At 41.4% G+C, this 19,308-nt stretch overlaps 1 protein-coding gene across 1 annotated transcript; it reads left to right on the top strand.

Moving 5' to 3' along the window:
• The first annotated feature begins 2,452 nt into the window (after positions 1-2,452).
• On the top strand, positions 2,453-18,785 carry LOC310812648 (rho GTPase-activating protein 6). Its single transcript, XM_083681293.1, has 12 exons — positions 2,453-2,695; positions 10,325-10,484; positions 11,180-11,251; positions 12,217-12,479; positions 12,745-12,943; positions 13,081-13,136; positions 13,260-13,410; positions 13,652-13,800; positions 14,423-14,602; positions 15,912-16,009; positions 16,316-16,581; positions 16,874-18,785. The coding sequence occupies exons 1-12, from the start codon at positions 2,507-2,509 to the stop codon at positions 17,470-17,472; spliced, it is 2,382 nt and encodes a 793-aa protein (XP_083537419.1). The 5' UTR covers positions 2,453-2,506; the 3' UTR covers positions 17,473-18,785.
• Positions 18,786-19,308: the final 523 nt, after the last annotated feature.

Genomic DNA, 19,308 nt, shown 5'->3' with positions numbered 1-19,308 from the left:
TATGTTTCTTCCCTTTTCCGTCATTCAAGACATGTTCCCTTATTTCTGAACTGAACATGATCCAAACTCAAATGGACATATTTGTATCATTATAATCTCTCCTGTTCACTTAAAATGCCCTTGCCATGTCTTAGTATGATCATCCAGGAGGTATTGATTCTGATGGAGATAGGACTATGCCTTGTTGTCTTTCTCTCCTTCAGATCGGGCATGATTCAGTGATGCTGAGAGGGAGAGAGGGGGGGGGGCCTTGGAGGACTGTGGCTAGCTTTAGGAGTGTTAGCTTGGAATGCTGTCTGCATTCCTAAGAGCTCTAGAGAGTGGAGAGACACCCTGGAGGAGTAGCAGGGTGCTGGACATGGCTCTCACACACCATGCCCTGCTCAGCTCTCACATGTCCTCATTAAACTATCCCCTCTCTAGTTGCAGTCAAAACACAATAATCTATGGAATCCTCACAAAGTACTGTGTCTGTAAATTAAAGTGTGTTTCATTCATTTGGTCTCATTTTATGAAACAATATTTGACCCATTGTACATTGAAACACAGGAATTGTGCAGATTATCTGTTAAAACAGTAAGAACAGATTAATTGTTATCAATTCATTAAACTGTAGCCAACTTTAATGGGTGGCAAATACTGCTGTGTTTAATTCTGCAGGCTATTGCAGCTGTTGGCAAGATCCAGCTGTTTGGATGGTTTCAAATGATAAAATTAGTTAAGCTATGCAATGGCATTTGAGGGTTAGCAAAGCAGCACCTGCCATGATTATTATGCAGTGCAAGGCTTTTTTTCTGGAGTGCAAGGCATCTTGGTATTGTTCCAGAATATTCTCTGAAAATACAGGGTCATCAATCGTACTTATCCCTATTTTATGTGCATGTTTCTTCAGTCAAAAGTGGAAATATGATTTATCAGTCGGAATGCTTTCTATCAATGTGTTCTTTCTATTTTGGGTTACCTTATTGTATCATTATCCTGTGGCAGAGGAAAGCTGTCCAACAAATCTGATTAAAACTCAATTTAAATACCTACAATGCAGTTTGGTTGTTTTCCAAAAGTGCTGACTTTAAAGAGCTGTTTATACTCGAGTGATAGATTCAAATCTATTTCAACTCGTACGCCAAACAGGTCTTGGCTTGATACAGTCTGTGGAAAGCTGTATCGTAAACATGTCACAATGTATGAAATTGTTTAATGATATGGAATAGCAAATCAAATTTTATGAATTGTATGTACCCTGTAAAACCTCACCCACAGAATACTATATTCCTGCCTTTACTTTGCTGCGCAAACTAGACATTCAGGTTCATCCAAAGAATGCAGTCTCATGTTGCGGTTTATATTGGAGATGTGTGGTGCAATAACAAAGTGGGTCATAGTGCACTCGCTGCCTCCCTCTACCTGACATCACATTCCACTTAGTTTGTTATTTTCCAACATGATTTCTTCCTGTTTAGATGGCAAAACCTGCTGAAGATGTCAGCAAGTCCCAGTAATAACAAACTTGTCCATTTCCCTCAAGGAAGAGTCAATCCACACTCCACGATGGAGACATGTGCCTGGAACTATTTCAATGCTGTAATATGCTGGATCTCTTTATACTTAAATACATGTTCAAGCCTCAATACCTCTACAGTAGGAACAAGCCATGAAATATGCATGCTGTAAGAGAAAGTTGAGTTAGGGTTAGGGTTAGGGTTAAGGTTATTTACAGAGTGGCCATGCAGTGTCTTTTACATGTTTCATAGAATGATCTTAGCATCTTACATACCACCTTTATAAAGCCCACAAAGACATCACATACAGTACATGTTTCTGATGTGATTTGATCTCTCACATCTGGAGGTCTGGGATACTTCAGTTACAGTACATTCATATAAACAACATGTCTTATGGCAAACAGTGCTGGCACATTCCTCTGGTCAAACTTCCCCTGACAATAAATGTTCGCACAGAAGTATATGTAACAAAAATATGTGGTATTCTGAATAGTCTCTGGACAAATCTTGACCAATTGATAATCTTGAGAAATCTTCAAACATTGCTTTCTGTCCTATTAAAAGCAATATGATTTCTGATGTACCAAGACAAACGAATTAAATTGACAAAAGTGTGATTAAATTGGATTAATGTTATTATATACATGTCCATGTTATGGTGTCTCTCATGATCATCATTTTTAATGATAGGACAAATTGATGAAGTTTCTCAATTTGTTTATTCTATTGAAAAATAGGCCTATTCGTACTCTATAAGCCTATATACAACTTTCGACAACAAATGTGTTAAAAACCCTAATTTATATTTGATCTGAATTTAACCTGTGTTTATCGGCTAATCAGTAATTTGGGTCTTTCCTGTCCTTTTGCCCTCGATGGAGAGAGCGCTCTTTTTGGTGCCCCGCCCAATCTAGAATGTGCTATTAGTTCTTCCCGCGGATCCAAGGAAGCAGGCAGCAGCGCAAGTTGAACTGCACACATCTGTTGCTGTATTCAGGCACTGCATGCAAGTAGACTATGAGCAAACGTTTCAACAACAAAGACTGAAGGCGAAATATAATATATTGTGTTGGCTGTTTTCTTCAAGTTACCCGGAGTTTAATTCCACAAACGTACTAATTCTGCACCGGACAGCTCTATGTATGCTGATCATGGAGGACCTCCTACCCCTTGACAGGCGCATCTCTTACCTCGTAAGTAGGCTACTGGAATGATTATTAGCGGCACTAGTATGTGAACAACCAAGAACGTCTTTTGAATGGGAAAAACTATCTGTAGGATATTGACATAATCAATATAGTAAGAAACGAACTAACTTACTAACTTTAGTAAGAGCCTGTGAAAGTACTAACTATTATTCCCATAGTTTTAGTTAATCATGATTGTCCTATAGTATTTTTCTATAGACTGTCCTCAGATGCTACTTCTGATTTAATCAGTTTTAACAAGAAACAGTCAGACTTACAAAGAACAGTAAGTGTAGTTGCTATTATGTAATCTGAAGACAGACATGTTGAAGAGCAGGTGGCTTGTGCAAAACCTGTTTTCTGTCCATGAAGAAACTATAGCAAAGTGAATTGTATCTCTCATGTGGGTATGTTACTGTATTAAGCAACCATGTATGAAGTCTTATCATGTGATATCAATCATGTATTTGGCAAAGAACCAAGATGCTTGTTCAACAAGTGCCTATCAGGGTGGCTGTGCTCTTCTGCTTGCCAGCACTGTGATATCATAATGCCTGAACAGGACACTGTCCATACAAATATGAACAGGGATTATTACACACATAATCTGTCACTGTTGGAAATGTCTCATGATAGGTTATGTTATGACATCAGAACCAGCATGAATATCAGTAGTAAATATGGGACCGACAACACACTGGGAAAATAGCTTACAGTACCTGTGAAATGTACTCAAGGGTAGGCTGAGGAGAAAACCTTCTTTGAGAACTGTCATGTTTTGTTATTATTCTAGAGACCAAATAGATCTGAAGTTGTGTCGGCCTATTGTTGCTCCGTGTGACAACATCTTATTCCAGACTTGTAGTCTATACTGTAGGTCTGCCAGACTGATGATGACATTTTAGCTTATAGATGCAAATGGACAGGTACTGAACATTGATGTGTGTCAAGACAGTATAAACTCATTAACCTATAGCTTGTAGGCACTACCCCTGGGAGTTATTATAAGGGTTGTATATATAACAGGGTTACTAATCAATTAACTTTATCTCTTTTATCTTTGATCTTCTCCTCTTCCTCCTTGTCAGCTGATAAACATCAACTGTGTGATCATTGTCACAGCATCAAAGTTGCTGACAGTTGTGGGCACGACTCAGAACGATGTTTAAGTTCAGACCATTTTGCTTTCACGTTAAAGGGGCAATCTGCGATTGGTACATCAATTTTAGATTTGTAAATGAATAATATAAAGACATTGATTGCCTCATAATGCCTCATGAGCTTAGTTTAACTGTCTTATCCCATCAGAACCCAAAATCTAAGCTTGGTTTACTCAATTGTAAACAAACACTGTATAGTTCCATAACATGGTTCAAACTATATATATATGGATCTCATGGATGGTTAATCATTGCATACATAGCGCTGCCTATGAAATTGAGAGTGGTTACATTTCTCCAGCCCAATCCCTCAGCTGTTTATTGTTTTGTTATTGTTACAGATTACAGATTGCACCTTTAAGTAGTCTCAAGGACATGGTTCAACTTCCATGGTCTCTTTTAAGTATGGATTTGATGAATTACAAGCACATTGTTGTCCAACAACAAGACACACTGTATACTTAATGACCTTGTCCTTACAGTTATACCAGGAAGTATGAAGTATATACAAATGCATTTCTTTAAAAGCATAACAATGATAGTCGTTGAAGGCTTAATTGTTTTCTGCTGGCAGTAAGCCATTGTTTTTGTACTTGGCTAGAATGTATATTTATTTCAGTTATTGTTGTTTTTTTCAGTGCCACTGAAGGTTACCTTATTTTACTAGCACCTTTGGATCATTGGAGTGTTGCCAGGCACTATTTCCAGATAATTTATGTTAAATGATTGCTGGTGTTGTGCAGTCCATAAAACCAGTCATGGGTGACACGATGAATGACCGTCTCTCAGTTCTTGAACCAATAGATAGACTGTGTGCAGGTTGTAAACTTTCCAGGCATCAGAAAGTCAATGAATAGTTAACTCACCCCAAACGAACCTTATTGATTGCAGGCATGCATATTAAACACCATGAATAACTTGTGTTAGCTCAGATTAGAAAAATGGATTGCTCTCTGTCTCATGGGAGGCAGTTGGTTAGGTGGTGCAGTCTTTGTTGTGAGGAACAATTGTTCAAAGTTCCACTACTCTCAAAATGTTTCACTCAGTGGCTTCCTGAGCAGGGAGGAATATTCATCACCCTATCGGATCTAACTCAAGTATGGTTGATTGCTGTATTCTGGGCTCTCTATCTCACTACCTAGTGTTTACCTTGCTCATTTCCGCTCATTGTATTCTACTGAACGATGGCTAAAGCCTTATTTTCTATTTCACACTATGAATTAAGGACAAGGACAACCACTAGACATGAATAGACCACTGTGTGTGCTAACTTTAGCAGGTAATTGCTTTTAGTGTGCACAAGGCCAAGTAAACAAGAATGTTGTTCCAAGGAAGCAATTATCACCCTTTTCTCTTAATCTATAGGAATGGGAATGGCTATTCACACCTTTGATTTGGAGGCTTATCATTTCATTGTTAACTTGTAAAGTATCACATTACTCATTGTTTAGGCACCATTTTGGGTTTCTTGTCGAGAAATGTTAAACAAAAATTGCAAGGTGAACAGATAAGGCAAGAGACGAAAATGTCACATTTCACATGTCAGATGAATCAACTAATAGGAAAACATTCATGAACAATTTGTTAAATTGACTGACAGCCCTAATCTTATCTACTAACTGATTTTACATCCAGCATCATTTGTCATGCCCTGTCATAACACTGCAGTTTATGCAGGTAGCTTTCATCTGAGGTGGTGCAACAACATGAAGTCATCACACATACACACACACACACACACACACACACACACACACACACACACACACACACACAATACATAGTTATAGAAAGCATGATCGTTTGTATGAATTTCAATCGAGTAGAACTGCAATACAGGACAGTGTGAGTAAGAGGGGCTTATGAGGAGTCGACTGATGCAAGTGTTCTCCATTCCTGTGCTGCGGTCTGTGAAGGCCATGTCCCTCTGTGTCTGAGGGACTGTGGGAAACTACTGTAGTATGTACTCAGATCTGATAGTCAAAAAACCTCCACTCCCATGGACTCACTGTGAAGGAATGTTTGAGCAGATTGAGCAGACGAGAGTTGTCATTAAAGCTAATATGGCAAGCCTCTGTACTACACTGTATGTACTTGTCTGTATTTTTCCTCTCGTTCGTTATTTTCAACAGATGACTGATATTTCACCTTTCAGAGATTCACAAAGTATGTAGACATGAGTTGAGAGAATGTTCTCATTTGTTCAGACTAATTGTTTTAATCAAATTGGACTAACAAACTTGTAAATGTTTCGAAAGTTGTGTGGGAAAACAAAACAGTACCCCGTGGCATTGTTCTGTGGAGAGAATCTGCTGGCTGAAACGATATGTAAAACCACAGGGGTGAAAGTAGACAATTAGGTGGTTGCCAAGATACCAACCAGCTATATTAAAAAACAACCACTGGAGTCTCGTACAGGGTTTTACAGACTGCTTCACATTTGCATCCCACTGTACCCCAACCCTGGGCTCTGACACCTGTTTAACCGTCACTGATGAATGCATGAGATGGAATTCAATAGGGGGTATAAACTTGTTTTGTTGGGGGAAAAAACATAATAGACATATTCTGTCGACATCCACATACTGTATTGCCCCATTCACAGCTTTTCCAGGTTTTGTTGAGGGAAAAAGAGTAGAATAGAATGGTTCAAACTGTCTGAGGCTTTCCTTCCTCTTTTCCACTTTCTAGTGTCAGCAAATCTAAAATGGAGCTGTCAAGTGTGTGTGTGTGGGGGGGGGATCTGCTTTTTTTTCTGGACATTTGAGATATCAGCAGGGTACTGTATTTCACCTCGATGCATGCAATATGATGTCATGTTGATGAATTGTCTTGTTTGGTCAGGTTTAATATCACATTTGTGTGATGGATCCTGTGTTTTGTAACCTCTTAGATAAAATTCTGTGATGTATTGCTCAGTGTTGATGCCTCACAGCTGTGCATAACACCCAGTCGGGTGTATTTGGCCTTTATTGGTTGGCATGCAGGGAGATTAAACACATTCTTTGGCCCGGAGATCTTGGCTGAAGTGGATAGACAGGGGAGGAAATTGCTGAAGGGCCAATCTTCTATTAATCGATGAGGGAAGAAAGGGAGTACGTCTGCTTCACCTGTATGACTGATAAAGCGTAGGACTGAAGAGAATGACTAAGGGATCCAACACCCTACATGGAACTTTCACAATGAGCACTTTGAAGTGACATCTGGATGTAGTATTATCAGTAACAATGAAATGTACACTATTGGTTGCCGTCAAGTCTGAGAACCCAATGGAAACTGTATACTGTATACTGTAATCTCTTACAACAATAGCAGTGACAGCCAAAGTCATACAACTAGAACGCACCGGGGCAGAGCTGTAGATGTAGTACATCTATGGCTCAGTGCCAGAAGCCTGGAAAAGTAACTCTTGGCTACTTTGCAACTCTGGAAAGATTTATTTATTACTGTAGCACGTTGTTTTACAGTAATGTGTGTACACTGGTATGTACCTTGTATTTACTGTTTTACCGAGGATCACTTAGTAACAAGGGGTTACCATGGTATTAACCTCAAAGAATCAACACAATTAGTTACTACAGTATATGGTACAAAATAGTATACTTCCTGTGGTGCTTGTTTTAACAAAGAAACAAGCACTTGGTTCATAGGTTATTACAGTGTAATTACCATTTTAACATGTAAGTTCCAAGTAAATATCTGGCAAGATCCGTAGCATAAAATAAAATTCTACTGATTGTGCCCTGCTAACAGGGGCCTTCTAACTGTCAGCCTGAGCCAGTTAATGAGCTGATAAGCCTCTTTGGAGCATGGCTCATATGATTGGTTTGACTGTAGGGGATCAAAGGAGGTCTTATCTCCTGCATGAGCTTGTGAAGGAAATGCTCAGAGGTCATGGATTTGGCATCAGATTATTAGTCTCCAAGTTACGTTGACCCTGAAAACGGCTCATCCCTTATTAAGCTGAGTAATTTAGTAGTACCGTAACAGATCAACAGATGTATTTGTCTTGTTCCTCAGTTTGTACTCTACCATTTGTCTGTTTGTAATGCAGCAGACATGTTTATCGTATTGTATATGTTAGTGTATAGTAGGGGTGATAATTAATGTGTTTAGGCATAAAACCATATTTCTTCTTCCTTTTTTTTGTTCAAAAGCAGAGTGGAAATCCACCCTCCTTTCAGATATGCTATTTACTGACTGAATGGTAGAGTGATCGACACAAAGATTCAAAATGTTGGACCCAAATCCGGTTCTCTGGGGAAACATGCTGTGCATGATTTAGGGCCAAGCTGCCACCCGGCTGGCCAGACTTTGGCAGCACCATTTCAATATTAGATGTGTAATAGAGTTTCCCCCGTACATCACCAATCCTTAGAGGAGTGGGGATAGACTTAGATGAGGTTCTAAACACAGGGCTCAATGTCTGAAATTCCTCAGCATGGATGGTGCCTTGGCAAGCACAAGCTCTGTGGAGGTCTTAGCTCATCCAGCTGTGTTTTTACCAAGATCCTCAGTCACAGAATTGACAATAACTAGGCTTGTATTGATGGCCTTCTGGACTGTGACTTCACAACAGAACATGGACTATGAGATGACAGGAGAAATATATATTTGGTAGGGGGTTAGTAAAATGTGTTCTATTTTAGAACACTGAAATATGTTATTTTTATAATGTGCCCACACGGTTCTCATTTGATTATATAAATTGTAAGGGAATTTGGTCTGTGAGTTTGGGAATTTGGTGAGTAAGGGAATTTGGATAATGAGTTTATAGCTCGATTTTTTTTTTTTTGTCTAGCTTGTGATGGTTCATTCAGTTTGTGTAAAGTACATGTGTCAGTTTGCTAGATTGTAACACAAAATGATTGTCTAACAGCTCTGCTTTCTCTATTTGGAGTGCTTTGGCAAGACGTTGTTGCTATGATCTCCTCCAAAAAATCCCTTTTTGGGAAAAAATACTCATCCGTTGGGGAGAGTAGATCATTCATATCATTTATATGGTTCTAAAAAAAAAGTTTTTTGTAGAATTATATAAACAGAACATTGTAGAAGCACACTAGCAGTTAGTGCTGGACCCTCATCTGAGACATACAGTGCCTTTGGAAAGTATTCAGACCCCTTCACCACATTTTGTTGTGTTATAGACTCAATTTAAAATTGAATAAATTAAAAGAATTTGCCATCAGTCCACACACAATACCCCAGAATGACAAAGTGAAAACACGTTTTTTTTAAATTTCAGTAAATTTATTCAAATTGAAATACAGAAATACCTCATGTACATAAGTATTCAGACCCTTTGCTATGACACTTAAAATTAGCTAAAATGCAGAAATGTCATCAACAAATCACTCAATAAGTGAGAGTCCATCTTAATGCAAGGATAATAGTTAATGTAATTTTGGAATGAATATCTTTGTTTTTATAGGGTCTCTGATTTGCATAGGAATCAGTTACACACTGTGTGGATCAGGTTGTCATTACAAACTGAGCAAATGGAGTGGAACAAAACTGCTCAGGAATGCGACCCTGAGGCCTGGGGAGACTACAAAGTTGAATGGTGGAGAGGAAAAAGCACAGTATATAATATATAACGTAAGGCCAAAAGAATCCCTTAATGGAAAATAATCGACCTCATATCCATAATTGTGTTTGCAACAATTAATTTAAGTGATACAGCAAAGAAAGTGTCTGGAAATGTGTTTATTTGGTTTTACTACAAAGCATTAATTTTGGTGGAAATCCAGCACATGCAATGCAGTTTCCGCACCATCTCTCATGTGAAGAATAGTGGTAGCTGCATCAAGTTATGGGTATGTTTGTCACTGGCAGGGACTGGAGAGTTTGTCAGGATGAAGAGAAAATTATGAAATTTGCTGAGTTGGTAGTGACGTCCTAATCTACACAGTGTGTAATTGATTCCTATGCAAATGGAAGACCCGATAAAAACAAAGATATTAATTCCAAAATTATATGAACTATTATCCTTGCATTAAGATGGACTCAATTCACCTTATTGAGTGATTTGTTGATGACATTTTTGCATTGTAGCTAATTTTAAGTTTGCCATAGCAAAGGGTCTGAACATTTCTAAAAACCTGTTTTCGCTTTGTCATTCTGGGGTATTGTGTGTGGATTGATGGCAAATTCTTTTAATTGAATCAATTTTAAATTGAGTCTATAACACAACAACATGGGGAAAAAGTGAAGGGGTCTGAATACTTCCCAAAGGCATTGTACATACCAAGAACCTGAAAAGCAACTCTCTGTGAGCAAAGTCATGAAATGGCAGATGATTGATGTGCTTGAGACTGGAAAGTGAGGCAAAGGTATCTCTGTTAGTTTACGAGTACTTAATGGTCTTCAAAGAGCATGACCAGTCAGGAAATTTCAGAGTGAAAGCAGTGATAGATGTCTCTGACGTGTGTGTGTGTGTGTGTGTGTGTGTGTGTGTGTGTGTGTCTCCTGACAGGGTGACTTCACCTGGAACAGCATGTCAGGGCGAAGTGTTCGCCTGAAGCCTGTGCCCCTCCAGAGCCTCTCAGAGCTGGAACGGGTGCGTCTACAGGAAGTGGCCTTCAGCCGGCTGCTCCAGGACTATGACCTGGGGTGCCAGATCACCATCCCCAAAGGTACACACACAGACCTGGAGACCATCCCACAGTTCCTCTCCTTGTCATTCAGCTAACAGGGCTTTTGTTCCCATGCCTTTGGCAAGATCTTGTCACAACATGACTAAATGTTACTCAACAGACACAGGCACCAAACCAGGGTGAATCAATCGTTTGCAGTTCCCCGTCTAAAGTTTGCATGATGTCATGGACAGCACTTATTACAACTCTAAACAGATCAATTTGTTTACAATTTTGTTCTAAGTGCTATGTACTCTTTTCAATTAAAGAAGCTTTGAGTAGAGTATGTTTAGAGTAACTTTGAGTAGAGCTGTGTTTCCCGACCTACTTGACATGGTGTGAGGTTGTCTGTCTTCACCTTGTGGTCTGTTTCTAGTCAGCCAAGCTCTGCCATGGATCACATTCCCTCATGTGGTTCTGGCTTAACTTCCATATGCTAACATGGGAAAGACAGAACACAGTCATGCTAGCCAGTCAAAATTCTCTTGCCATGACTTCACTATGAAACCTCTGTAGAATAGTGTATAAATATCAGTTATTGTAGGAAAAACTAAATTTTATTATCTGAAATAGCACTCATGTTTTAATCACTCTGTCTACATATGGTTTGAGTTACGTATTAGACGGGAGGACACAGGACACAGCACAGTGGTAGAATGTTGTGAAATCTTAACACCTGTGTATTCTCTTTTCAGACGGTCAGAAGCGTAAGAAGTCACTTAGGAGGAAGTTGGATTCTTTAGCCAAAGAGAAGAGCAAAGACAAAGGTATTGTGGAACTTGGTTGTATTTTCTGTTCATTTAACATTAAGTGTTAAGGGTGTGATATGACATTTCACCGTATCATGTAATATCAATATTGGGGGATTTCCAACAGTCTCCATCACTTGATAGTATTGACTGTCTTGCACGTAGTCAGTGATAATATTATTGTTAGTCTTTCCAACCCGGTGAAGATAAACATAGCTTCGTTCAGTATTTGGGAATGGGAGGCTGTGGGATAGCCACTGGAGTCCTGTAGACCTCTGTTCCCCTCCAGCTGGGTACTGTTTTCTCACACACTGGCCCGGCCAGCCGTTGACAGTGGAAAAGACACTCTTTGATCCGTTTTGCTGGAGCTATGTGGAGCTCACTGGAGCAGGCATTCTCAGCTGTTTATGCCCACAGAGCACTGAGTGAAAATATACAGTGGAACCCCTCTCTCCTGCTGCCTTCAACAACTGCCCAGCCCCCTGCAACAATGTTCACAGGAATGTGGCTTTTCTCTGTCGTCTGGGCGGTCAAGGAAATAACAAAAACAATCTTGAGAGGTGGCTCAGTCATGGAAGCCTATCTTCAGGCATGGCCAACCCCCCTGCTCTCTTCCTTCTCTGTCTCTGTGTTTATAGAGACAAAACAGAAAGTATGTGTTCCTTCACTCTGGATACCGTATACACAATGGAATATTATTTAGGTTCAACTCTGCATTTCCCCGTGGATCTTTAGAGTATTCTTTGGAGATACAGGGTCTTGATATGATTTTTTAATTAGAAGGCCTATGGAAAATGAGAAGAAAAGGGAAACCGTAATAACACCCATGATTTACTGAGGACACAATAACATGATGGTTTTACAGTATACTGTATGTTACTTAATACTCTACTTGATAACAGATATTTGAATATTTCAGTGTTGACTTTGAGCCAATGATGAACATAAGCTCTGACTCTCCCTCTCTCTTCCCCCTACCACAGAGTCTCTGCCCCAGGCGTTTGGCATACCGCTATCGCAGGTGATCTCCAATGACCGCACGCACAAGCAGCGCCAGGACCCCCAGCGAGAGGAGCCCAGGGACCACAACGACCTGGTCACCTCCTTCCTCCACCTCACCTCCAACACCAAGAGGCCCAGCAGGGATCTCTCCAGCAGCAACTCCTCCCTCAGCTCCACCTCCGAGACGCCCATCGAGTCACCCCTGTCCAACACGCCAGAGGCACCCCCGCGCACACGCAGGAGGGTACGGATTACAATACAGAACTGTCAACCCAACTCATGGGCCTAAATACATTCTGGAACATATATACCAATATCTGATTGCATGATGATCAGTGGCAGAAACAGGGCTCACCCATCAATGTACTGTATACTTCACTGTATGCAAACCGCAATACTGCCATCACTTGCCAGGGTTCCCAACTGCAAGTCTATGCAACCAACTGCATGCTCTCTGTCACCTCTCCATACGTATGACTGTATTTTCCTCGCCTGTCTGTGTCTGGTAGGGAGGCGTGTCTGTCGATTGCATCACTGATTTGGATGACGACCAGTCTCGTCTTCTGGAGGCCCTCCAGCTGTCCCTCCCCGCTGAGCCTCCCAGCAACAAGAAGAAACATCGGGACAACAAGAAGCTGACCCTCAACCCCATCTATAGACAGGTGCCCAGGGTAGTGGACAGCTGCTGCCAGCACCTGGAGAAATATGGTAGGCACACACACACACACAAACACACAAACACACACACACACACACTTAAAACTGTGGGACTTCTGAAGAATTGCAGGGGTTTAAATCCTTACTGTTGTTAATGTGCACAATTTCCTTTTCTCAATTTCCTTTAGGTCTACAAACCGTTGGCATTTTTCGCGTTGGGAGCTCAAGAAAGAGAGTACGGCAGGTAAGCTACAGTTGCCACAGATGAACACAAATTGACACATAATCACTGACATGATTACACATCAAACATCTCGCACATGGTTCCAGTTGTTGAAGTGTGTGGTGTGTATTGCTTTGTCCCCAGCTGCGTGAGGAGTGTGACCAGGGTGTGGAGGTCCAGTTGGATGAGGAGCACAGTGTCCATGATGTAGCAGCGCTGCTCAAGGAGTTCCTGAGGGACATGCCTGACCCCCTGCTAACCAGAGAGCTCTACACAGCCTTCATCAACACCATGTGTGAGGAGCTCACTCTGACCCTATACCGGCATACACTCTCACACACTCTCCCCATGTCACACATCCCATACCTCACCTCAAGTCGTGAACTTACCCAAGATTGTATTATTATGCATTCACATGCATGAGTGTTGAATGTTGAACTTGAAGCTCAGAATTCACAGAGCTGGTTTCTGCACCATCTGTATTGTACAGTGAGGGATTTGGTTGAGTTGTGACTGTGTCTTGGCTTCCTCTGCAGTACTGGACCATTCAGACCAAGAGAGCTCTATGCAGCTTCTGCTCTACCTGCTTCCTCCCTGCAACAGTGACACTCTGCAGCGCCTCCTCCACTTCCTGTCCACGGTGGCCGCCCATGCGGAGGACAGCCATGACAGGGAAGGACAAGAGGTGAGGACAGTCTTGGCACTGGTAGGGGAACTCAGTCTCTGTAGTCAGGTAAATTAATGCAAGTCTAATGTATACAAAAGACTGCAGTCCGCTGTTAACACATTCATCTCGAGCTTGAAATCGATCAACATTTTCTCTTTCATTAGTGACCTTGCCTAAGTGTTTTATTATTTGTTCAACTTAAAAAAGAAAAGTCATCAGAATGTTTTATCCAGCGTCCACTTGAATAATATTTCCAATTAATGTCCATCAACGTAATTTTCAGCATGATCCTGTATCACCAAGGGTCAAAGAAAATTCCTTGCTAACAATCACCCACAAAGGCCTGAGCGTTGTGAGGCAACAGGACCGCTGGTCAGACAGCCAGAATCAGATCAGTTCAGGCTTCATTATCCTGTTATTACTGGGGATTTCATGTTGATGCTTAACAAACCCCTTTAATTCCACTGAGCAGAAGGAGTTTAGGTATGCCAGCACTGGCAGGAGAGACAGAATCAGCCACATCCTGATGCTCTCACGAAAAGTTCGAGTGTGTGTGTGTGTGTGTGTGTGTGTGTGTGTGAATACATGTTTTTTTTTTATCAACTCTAAATTGTCCCATTCAATTTACTATTGTGTTTAGATCACTGGGAACAAGATGACATCACTCAACCTGGCAACCATATTTGGGCCAAACCTTTTACACAAGCAGAAGAGCTCAGACAAGGAATTTGCAGTCCAGAGTTTTGCCCGTGCAGAGGAGAGTACGGCCATCATTGGGGTGGTCCAAAAGATGATCACCACGTACGAGACCCTCTTCATGGTAAGCTTTGTTACTGGCTATGACGCCAAGAAGAAGATATCTGACTGTTCACCATACTAGATAAAGAACAAAATAAAACTCTGGCAGCTGGCAAGCAATCCAATTCTCTTAGTCACTACTCCCCTTTCCGAGAAAAATACCACAACGTGTTTAGGGTTCTCGAGCTTAATAGAGTGGCTCCATGTAATGAAATGTAAACAATAAGTTTATACGTTTTGAGAAGGACTAAGCCTGTGTGGACTGTAGAGTCACTTGTAAAAACCAAGCTCCATTACACAAAAGCTAACAAACTCCTGCTATTGTTTTGGACTCCTGGTCCTTGTAAGGCCTAGTGCAATAGACAGAGCAGCTTTTCTTTGGCAGATGGATGGTGACTCACTGGTCCCATCTGATTACCGGGTCTCTCTGCTCCTACCTCTGTTTTTATCAACAGCAGTCTTTTGAGACCTTTCAACACACAACTACTTTGGCTTTTACTCTAACAATCCCTTGCCCTTTTCATTGCATTGTGTACAATAAGCCACAGTATATGAGCATGTGCTAATATACACTCACCGAGAACTTTATTAGGAACACTACACTAATACTGGGTAGGGCCTCCTTTTGCCCTCAAAACAGCCTAAATTCTTCGTGGCATTGATTCCACAAGATGTTAGAAACATTCCTTTGAGATTATGGTCCATGATGACATGATTGCATCACACAATTCCTGCAGATTTTTCAGGTGCACTTTAAAGCTGTGAATCTCACGTTCTACCACATCCCAAAGGTGTTCTATTGGATTCAGATCCGGTGACTGGGAAGGCCACTGAAGAACACTGAACATTGTCGTGTTCATGAAACCAGTTTGAGACGACTTTTGCTTTGTGACATGGTGCATTATAATGCTGGAAGTAGTCATTAGAAGATGTGTAAATTGTGACCATGAAGGGATGCACATGGTCAGCAACAATACTCAAATAGGCTGTGGCATTTAAGCGATTATTGATTGTGCCAAGAAAACATTCCCCACACCATTACACCACCCACCATGAGAAGGTGTACAGGTGTATAAAGTGTTCAGTGAGTGTATGACACAGGACACAGTAGCTTGAAACTGTAGGCTACATAGACCACTGAGATGTTGGACTCTGTTGATAGTGCTGGTATTCCACTTATAGATGATTCAGACGTATACAGTACCAGTATCATGAATGAATGAGTTACAGAATATCCAGTTTAAAAATAACAAGCATTGGGATACATGTACCAATTGTCTGCTCTCCTTAGAGTCTTACAGTAAAAAGATATTCTTTTCTGACCCTCGTAGGTACCACCTGACCTGCAGAATGAGGTTCTGATGAGTCTACTGGAGACAGACCCTGATGTGGTGGATTACCTACTGAGGAGGAAGGCTTCTCAATCCTCGTAAGTGTGGCTTTGTGTGTGTGCTTGGATATGCTGGTACTGTGCCTCTGCCAAAGAGCCCACTGAGAAACTGTGAGTGGCGGTGAGATAGTACATGGTCACCCCCTGGTGGTGCACCTTTGCATCCCAGCGTTCATCTTAATGAATCTCATATTCACCAAAAAATAGCATTTCATCTGATGAAATGCTATCTCACTGTTTTGTTCTCTTTTCTTCTGATAGAGAAATTGGTTTAATCTTGGTTGCAGTTTTTTTCTTACACAGTGACATACCCCAAAATGGGTCTCTCCTCTCTTCCCCACATAGAGGCGCAGGCCTGCCGAGGACAGATGCAGAGGAGTCTTTCTCTCTGAGTGGGAGACGCTCCTCCAGTGACTCTAACAAGGTCTCTAGTGGGGAGGTGTCTCCGTATGACAACAACTCTCCAGTGTTATCAGACCGTCTGCTGTGTCAGTGTCAGGGGGATAGCAGCCCCCTCTCAGACCGACTCTTCAGGGTCCCAGAGCAGTACACACTGGTGAGCCATGTCATAGGCCGGCCCAGCGACATCTGCAGAGCATCCACGGGCAAAGGTGAGTTACTGTCCTGAATGGTCAAGCTATAGGCAGTTTGATTCCCGAGAATAGCACTGATATTCACTATACTGACGCTTATAAAAGTACGCAACTGAAAGGTTTGCATTTGTTCTGTTTCCGTTAGAAACACCTGATGAACATACAAATATCTGGGGGGCCTGGCATGGAACACTGAAAAAAGAGTTTATGGAGCGTCATAGCAGTGGTACATCAAAATGTGCATGCTCATGTGAATGGTGTTACAGGATGTGCTGTATGTTAATCAGATGTAAATGATACACTCTCTCAGGTTCTCATGGGGATGTGTCAGAATACGGCTCCTGCGGTTCATCAGAGGGAATCGACAGTCATCAAGGCAACAGCAAGCTGCCTGTCAGGCGGACAATAACCTCATTGGGGGTGCCAGAGTGTAGGCCACACCCCCCGGTGACTCGTTGCAGCAGTAGCCCACAGGGGCAGAGTGGACAGAGACAGCCGGATGTGGACCCATTGCATGACAGAGCACCAGGCCTATTAGGACCCAGCAGCTCAGAGGACCTAGTGTTAAAGGGCGGACACCCTGCCAGCCCCTCCCTCAGAGGCAGGGCTGGCAGCAGGACTGACGGGAGACCTCCCCCTCCCTACCCTGGACTACTCAGAGGTACACACATATCCTTCTCCACACCCTCCCTCTCCACACAGCTGCAGCCTGGGTATCTGACCCCCCAGGCCCCTCGACGGCCCCCACAGGGTAGAAGCCCCGTGCCCCATACTGTAGCCTCCATGTCTCCCTCTGGTCCTTTGGAGGGCAAGGTACCAGGCAGCCCAGAGTGGCAGAGGGAGAGGTGGCAGATATGGCAGCTCCTATCAGCAGAAAATGCAGACACACTACCAGAGACGCTGGTGTGATGCACAGACACACACACACACACACACACACACACACACACACACACACACACACACACACACACGCACATGCACACGCACACACACTCTTACAGTACTACTGCACTACCACTGAGTAAGGAAAGGAGAGGAAGTGGGCATCCCTCTGTCAGTTGTATGTAATGCTGCCATTTACTTAAGTGCCAATGTCTGTGTACTGTATATTTGTGTTTGTTGATGTTGAAAATGCTTTGTAGTCCAGGTGTACAGTAGGCTCACTGCTCACTCTATACTTGGGGAAACTGCTCCTCACTGCCCCCTGTTTTTGATTGTTTGTTTGTTTCCCATACTTTTATAAAATTGATAGTATTGTCATGAGTTATTTGACTTTGGCTTATTCAACAAGTTACTGTATCTTTCTTTGTCTTAGTGTGTGAGAATGAATTTGAATGTATCCAAAAGTATTTTGTACAAAAGCATTGTAGCCAATATTTCTTTTTTCTATTCTATCTGAATAATTATCAGTTTGCCTGCATTTGCTTCCTGACGTCAAATGATTTTCCTGTTTATTTTAGTGTATTTGTATCCATTTACATTGTATCATATGGAGCTAATGCCAAAACATTTCTGTATTGATTGTTTTAGTGATATTGCACTTATGCAGCTGTTTTGTTCACTAGCTTTTTCACTAATTTTTCTTAAGATATCATAGGATTGTGGATTAGTCTTTCAGGCTTACTGCATGTGGCTGGTGCTATAGTATTTATCATTATTTAACTTACTCAAATACAGCAGACCATGTGTATATTACTGCCTTAATCATTTCATGAGAAATAAATGCAACTGGAAGATACATTTTGAATGTAATTACATAGTATTCAATATAATTACCCTTAGTCTCCTAGTCCAAAGAGAGGTGTTGTAGAAACACTTTTAGAGTGACCATTATTTAGCAGTCAGTTTGTGCTTTAATTTCACCTTTCTAATGTTGTATGTGATGTTGTATTCTCCTTTTACATAACATCTCATGAGGGGATGATTATGGTACTGTATTGTGGTCATGCTTGTTTTTTCCTGGGCAAACATGCCTTTGAACAATGGATCTCACTCTTAAGAGGTTGCGATGGAGCTGCAAAGTCAATATGTCTCATTCATTTTCATCTTGTATTCAGACAGGACATACCATTGCCTTGATGCTTTTATACTTTGTGAACCAGCAACATCAGTATTGTGTTTGAATTTTAATCAAGTTGCTTTAATAATGCCAACATAGACACTTCTTCAGCCTGGTTGTATTACTGTATGTGTTCTTTTGTAATACATCCAGGATGGAATAAATCCAATATTTTGTATATTTATCATCTTTTTTTAGATAATGAACATGAACAGGAAGAGATGGTTACATTATTCCTCACTCTCTTGTATTATGCATTTTGTATTTACTCCACACAATGTTAGTATGCTTCAAGTATAACCGTGCTTGATTCATTTTGCACAGCGTTCCTCAAAGTCCCTCTGCAGGGAAGTCAGGAACAATCAAAACAGTTCACACTCTGATGAAGCGGAGCGGAAGGTGTTTGTTTTGTCAGCTCCTCAGACTCCATTAAGATTTAATTGCAGCATATTTCAACACAGTAATAACGAGCAGGACCCCGAGCTGTCTGCCCTCCCAGAGACCTCTCTCTACCACCAGGAAGTGCACCAGAGGGTTGCAGACAGAACCACAGGGAGGCCACCTCTCTCTGGACCACAGGCAAGTTTCTGATAAATCATCTTACTGTATGACACATATATGACCAATAATTACCATTCACAATTATAGTGCTTAAAAGCATAGTTCACTTTACAGCTTATAGT

Source organism: Argentina silus (genome assembly GCF_951799395.1).
Source record: "Argentina silus genome assembly, chromosome: 12".
In the NCBI taxonomy this organism is placed as follows: domain Eukaryota; kingdom Metazoa; phylum Chordata; class Actinopteri; order Argentiniformes; family Argentinidae; genus Argentina; species Argentina silus.
Note: the sequence above shows the minus strand (reverse complement) of the source record. Positions and strands in the feature narration are given on the sequence as shown.